Source organism: Austrofundulus limnaeus, unplaced genomic scaffold (assembly GCF_001266775.1).
Source record: "Austrofundulus limnaeus strain Quisiro unplaced genomic scaffold, Austrofundulus_limnaeus-1.0 Scaffold285, whole genome shotgun sequence".
Lineage (NCBI taxonomy): Eukaryota > Metazoa > Chordata > Actinopteri > Cyprinodontiformes > Rivulidae > Austrofundulus > Austrofundulus limnaeus.
In genome coordinates this window covers 577,066-583,551 of record NW_013952687.1, presented here as the reverse complement: position 1 = coordinate 583,551, position 6,486 = coordinate 577,066, and the positions used below count along the sequence as shown (strand labels likewise).

The window sequence follows — 6,486 nt, the reverse complement described above, 5'->3', positions numbered from 1 at the left end:
ACGCATGAGCTGAACTGGTTGGTGTGTCAAGTTTGTTGACATCCACTTTCATACGGCACCTTTTCTTCTTGTCACTTTATTTTTCTCCAGTTTCAGTTCAGTAGAAAATAATGACACAATCACTTTTTTTATTGTGTGAAATGGATCTTCTAAGAGGTGATCACTGTCAGTTTTAGATTTTATAAATCAGAACTGTATCTAAGTGTAGCTCAGTAGATGCATGGAATTTGCAGCTTAGTATTTAATTTTAGCACCTTTATTATTTTGGGTCACGTTTTTTATATGTGTGTGTGTTTAGGAGTCACGTATCATTTATCTGTGCAGTAGGAGGCTTAGCTGCGTTTCAGTTTAATATTTTTGTGTCACTGCCGCAAATTCCTGTGTGGAAAATAAAAACAGTTGCACATCCTTTGAGCACATTGTTACGAAGGCTGGCACAAACCTTGAGCCGGTAACAGTTTCAGGATGTGGGACTAAACAGGAAATATTAATGAGCAATTCCTGATTTCATTACAGAAAATTTAAAGCTTCATCATCTTTAAGCTTTCTGCACAAGCACCTGTTAAATTCTTTAAAATATGTTCGGATAAAAATAATACCAACACCAAATTTGTCAGTTTTTTAAAAATTATTTATTTTTTAAATTTTCATTCAGTAGTGACTTGTAATGAAAAGTGAAATCACAGTTTGTATTGCCCAAACACGACTCTGGCTCCTGCTGGCGTCTAGCAACAACAAACATCCGCGTGGACTCTTATAACAGGGCTATTCAACTGGCGGCCCGTGGGCAACATCCAGCCCGCGAGTGACCGAAGTTCGGGCCGCTAATTGGTCCATTCATCTCTTAAGCCCAAACCCCCGGTATTCGACTTTAATTACTCAAAGTTATTTTAGTTAAATCTAGATGAATTTGGTGTCTACAGAAACATCAGAACCTTGGCTACAAGCTGGTAAAAACCATTTTTATGAACATCCAAGACAGTTAAAACTACAAGCAGTTGAAGATAAAACTATGAAAGTGAAAATAAAATTGGTATAAAAATTTTTCAAGTCAGAGATGTCAAAATATTTTGTGGTAACTAAGAGGCATAATATGTTTTTTTGTTTGTTTTATTATCACTACATTTATTAAATAGGGTTCTGTATGTTTTCATGATTAAATACAGCAAAATAAACTATTTCAAAGGTAACAGATCTTTGTAATACTTATTTATTTACATAACTTTAATTGCTGGAGATTCGGCCCCTGAGCTGTTGGTCTGCATTAACTGTGGCCTCCGAAGCAATTTATTTGAATAGCCCTGCTTTATGAGATAAATGTGTCAGCTAGGACTCATAGAAGCTAAGTAATCCTGTTGTGTGTAGACAGTTGGTCATTAGTGGCTGAATAAAGACAGCCTATTGCTTTACACTGGATAAATCTTTTTGTCATGTGTCCAAAATCAAGAATCAGAGAATCAGTCATAAACAGACATCAATTTGAATGATTTGATTAACAATGCAGAATTTATTTATTATTAATTTTCTCTGATGTTTCTCATTCATTGACAGCTGAAGTGTAGTTTTATTGTTTAATTTGCCAACTTGTACTATTTTATTACTCATACACATCATTGTACACACATATAAGACATTCCGTTAAATATGTATGTAAACTAGGGAACATTGGTTTTATTTCTATTCACTTCTCAAGACACGCTGGAACTGTTTTTCTCTTTCTGTACTTACCCAAACAGAGGTAAGGGATATTTCAGCCCTTTCAGAATGGACAAACTGGTTACTATGAACAATGTTATCTCTCTTTCTTGACCCAAACAAGACCATGAATGGAAACGTTTCATAAATTTTTACATTGCAGTCAGTTTACAGTTATTTACACAGAATTCAGTGTTTTTGCTTGGACAGATAGCTTTAGCAGCTCACTATAGCAGTTTGAGTTTAATTTATGTAATTTTCACCAAGAGAACCATATATGTCTGTGTGACATTAAAGTAATTTTTCATAAAACAGTGTTCTAATAAACTGGAACAAAGTTTTTGTTACCAGACTTTACTTTGCATCATTTTAGGGATGCACTGAAATGAAAATTTCAGCCGATATCGATATCTAATATTCATATTGGTTTTATGGATGATAACCAATATTTACAGATATTACACAAACACACAAATTATTTTATTCATATGTCTATGCACAAACACACTCGTGTTTTTATTTTATTTTATTTATTTTTGATATCATAAAAACAACCAGACCACTGCCTCTTTACTTCAGTTATTCCTGGCTGTGCAGTGTCACTAACACTATCATGATCAAACAGATAACACTTGACCAAACATCTCCCCTCCTGAAACAGAAAGACAAATGGCAACAAGCTGAAAATCAATATTAGACGTTAATATGGGCCCAGTTTTACTTATTGGATCACTGCCAGTGTTAATGCCAATATATCGTGCATCCCTACTTTATTTTATTTTATACATGTAGATTCCAGTCAGCTGTCTATAAACCGGAGAAAAAATATTAGCCACCATTAAAAAAAAACAATTGTTTGAATTCACAAATTTTATATTGATAGATCTGAATTCATCAATCTATAAATGATTATATCTGGTTAATAGATCAAAATTAATGCAATATATTTCATTTATTAGCAGAGTTTTTCTTCATTCTGTTTAAAATTTAAATCCACTTTTGTTCTCTATGAAAGAAAAGTGTGACTGATTAACTGAATTTTATCATTTGTAAATGATGGCAGTTATTTTTTTAAACTGTAAGAGAGTCTCTTAATATGTGTTTCCCTTCAGCAGTGTAAGAATAATGTTTAGATGTTATTTTAGTGCTGACGTAAGAGGTACCGCCCCCAGGGGTGTGCCCAAGGTATTCTATAAATATTATGGTTTGCAAAGGCCATGTAGGACTCAACATCAGCAGAAGCAAAGTTAGAAGTCATTTTGATTAGTCTCAGGGCCACAAACACAGGCTCTGATGAAATGAAGTTTTTAGATCAGGAAATAAACATTCAGTACGTTTACATGGACATAAGTAATCGGATTAAACGGTCGTTCGGAATAAAAATGCGTCATGTAAACAGCCCGTTCGGATTATTCTGATCCGATTGAGCTCGATCCGAATGAATTTTTAATCTGAATGAAAGGGGTGGGTTATGCCGATTGATAATCGGAATGACGTGCATGTAAACACTTATTCGGATCATCTTATTCTGATTGTAGAAAACTGAACTGAGTGCGCATGTCTGCTGACTTTCATTCACCCAGATCTGCTCTTAAGAGGAGGTGGGACAGCAGTGCTGTGCTGCGCCGCGCAGAACTTTTCCTCCACGCACTCTTAACAGATGAAAAAGGAGACAAACAGCAGACGTTGCTTCGCCAAAAATAAAAATAAAAAACACGTATTGCCTCATCTGCAGCTCAACCGAGGAGTAACGACGTCTCTACCCTCTACCGTTATTAAAAGCTGACACGGGTCCATCCTGAAGAAGAGCTTTGTTTACGGTTGTAACACAGAAGTAGAGCTGAAAGTTTACAGCACTGCACATGTCCGGACTTTTATTCTGAATAAAAGTCCAGTGCATGTAAACACTTTTCATAATCAGATTGTGTCCATGTAAACAGTACATTCGGATTATTTAATCCGAATACATTTCAATCCAATCAAAAAATTTTGTGCATGTAAACATAGCTAATAACTGAGAACTGGCTTTAGGTTTCCTGCACATTTTTTGGGCTTCCATTTTTTTTAACATTGTCTAACACCTTGATCCCATTTTTTTATATAATTTAGGTCTCTGTTGTGCTGCTGATGTTACACAGTCAATATTTAATTAGATAGATGTAGCAACCGTTGTTTAGATATAGTTAAAGGATCTGTGGTAAACTTGTTGCTTAACTTGTTTTCCTGTCCTTTTTTTTTCTCCATAGATAAATCAAGCTGGTGTGCAAATGGTGACTGTTAGAGAAGTTTCTAATCTGGGACATTTTTTCCCTAAACCCACTCTGTGCTGACAAGGATTTTCCTACAAGGATCTGGATGGTCTACCTCCACACGCCTTTTTATCTACCTCATATCTCGTCCACTCATGCTACCTCAGCTCATGTTGTGTTAAAGTTATCATCCGGCAGCTCAGAAGGACAAGCAGATCCTACACTATCACCAGGTCCCTGGTATCAGTCGACCTGTCCTGTGTATTACAGTTAACCAGCACTCTTTATCAGTATCGTAAACTCCTGAGCAGAATGGCATTCCTATAGGAGCCATGTTGCGCCCAGGTTTGTGATGTCCGAGCTCTGCAACGGACCAGGACCAGTGGAAGAACAGGGGCGGAGTCGCAGAGACGTTCCCCGGTTTGTGATTGGGTGTGAAGATGATGAGCAAGACATGGACCAAATGGATGCTGGTATGAAGAAAGAGACATTTCGGGAAGAAAACATGGAGGATGATGATGAAAATGAGTCGGTAAGTAACGGGTGCAAACTGATGAGATCCGTGTGTATAAGTTAGCTTTACTACTACATTGCACATTTTTAAATTCAACATTTATATTTTAAAGTGACCAATATTGATGAAGATTCAGTGCAGCTTTACACAAATAAACATAACTAACAATTATTCATAATTGACATAAACTGTTGGTCATTTTGTAGCCTGAGAAGTAAACAAGCCAGAACACAAAAACAGGAAAGGTCTAATTGAAACTGGAGAAGGGGAAAACGATATGGAGTGGATAAATAATCATATTGAATACACATGCTATTAGGTAATCTGTTCATTTTTTATTGTTTTTTTCTTTCATTGTAATGAAAAAACAACAATCTCATCAACAAAAGGCAAATTATAGGCTGTAATATTATAAAAATCTGTTTTAAAATATATATTTTTTAGGATAAGAAGCAATAAATGGTTCTTTTTTTAACATGCCATGTGTGATGCAGTTTTACAAGAATTGTGGCATTTAAAAAAAAAAAAAAAAGAATGAAACCCAACTTCTGATGAAAGTTCACAGCTGTGCCTCAGGCTTGGGGAGGAAAAAAAACTCAATAATCCCCAAAAATGTTACAGAAAAGATTTAAATCTTGTTAAAGGACAAAAACTGATTCAAAGTTTTCTCCCAAGTAAAGGTCACTCTGTAGCTTACATTAAAATGGTCTAATGTGTGCAGTGGTCATTTTAGGAGAAACTTAGGCTTTGTGTACTCTACTCTGGAAACTTTTTAAACAGGTATTTTTTCTCTGTTTATATGATAATCAGTTTATATCAAATACCATTGATGTCATAGATTTCTTTTTCAAGGCAGGTCTGGGCTTGAAGGCAACCTAAAGTTCATGTTTATGGACTTGTAGAAAACAGGAGTACCCAAAAAAGCCTGTACATGTGTTTTCTTCAAGAACTCTGTGACAGATGGATAGCTCCTATAAAAAGAAGTACATCTAGAGCTGGAAAATATTTGTAATGGGTTGAATGGATACTGTAATTTGACCTAAGGAGTGAATGTGTGTACATTTTCTTTTCTGTCATTTCCTATAAGGAAATGCTTAATTTGTTTTTTTTCTGCCCTCGCCTCCTCTAAATACCTTACTATGCTTTTGTTTAGTAACAGTAATTATTTTTACAATCACCTAAAAAAACTTTTTGAACTTTTTTGATGCAAATAAATTTGATAATTAAAACCTTGTTCTTTTAATTATTTCATCATTTATTTTCCTCAGATTGTTGGTATTGTTGCACATAATACCTTTACTGAAACATCTAAAACTTACCTTATTTGATGATACTACTATAAGTGAAATTATGAGGTTTCTTACATTGTACCTACGTGATTCAGTCACTAACACTCGTGTCTTTTCCTCTAGCTGTCAGAGCGACAGATTGTTGTGGGCATATGTTCAATGATGAAGAAGTCCAAATCAAAACCCATGACTCAGATCTTGGAGAGACTTTGTAAGTTTGACTACATTGATGTGGTCATCTTTCCTGAGGAGGTGATTCTGGAGGAACCAGTGGAGAAATGGCCAGTCTGTGACTGTCTCATCTCATTCCATTCAAAAGGTAAGATCAACAAGTGAATCTGTATCTATTAGGGTATCTGTTGCTTTCTGAGCTTTACCCACAACAATAATATGAAGTCTATTTGCACGTTTGATCCTGTTAGGTATTTGAATGATGGCTGATGCACTAAAACAATGATTGCTTTAAGTAACTTCTGCTAAAGATGGAATTAGACCTGTGGACATACACTCACCGTGATAGTGTAGGATCTGCTTGTCCTTCTGAGTGTATATATACAAATTAAGTGTATATATACACTCACCGGCCACTTTATTAGGTACACCTGTCCAACTGCTCGTTAACACTTAATTTCTAATCAGCCAATCACATGGCGGCAACTCAGTGCATTTATGGTGCGTTCACACCGAACGCGATTTCAGCTTCAAAATCGCAGCCAACGCTGAAGTTTGAAGCTTGTGC

The 6,486-nt window shown here is 35.6% G+C and overlaps 1 protein-coding gene across 1 annotated transcript in view; it reads left to right on the top strand.

Annotated features, from left to right (window-relative positions):
• Positions 1 to 4,271: 4,271 nt before the first annotated feature.
• ppip5k1b (diphosphoinositol pentakisphosphate kinase 1b) overlaps positions 4,272 to 6,486 on the top strand; it is a gene marked incomplete at its 5' end in the record, with an annotated part of 53,902 nt that continues 51,687 nt past the window's right edge. Inside the window, 2 exon segments of the mRNA XM_014021279.1 lie at positions 4,272 to 4,476; positions 5,871 to 6,066. Of these exon segments, the coding sequence (XP_013876733.1) occupies positions 4,272 to 4,476; positions 5,871 to 6,066 (401 nt within the window).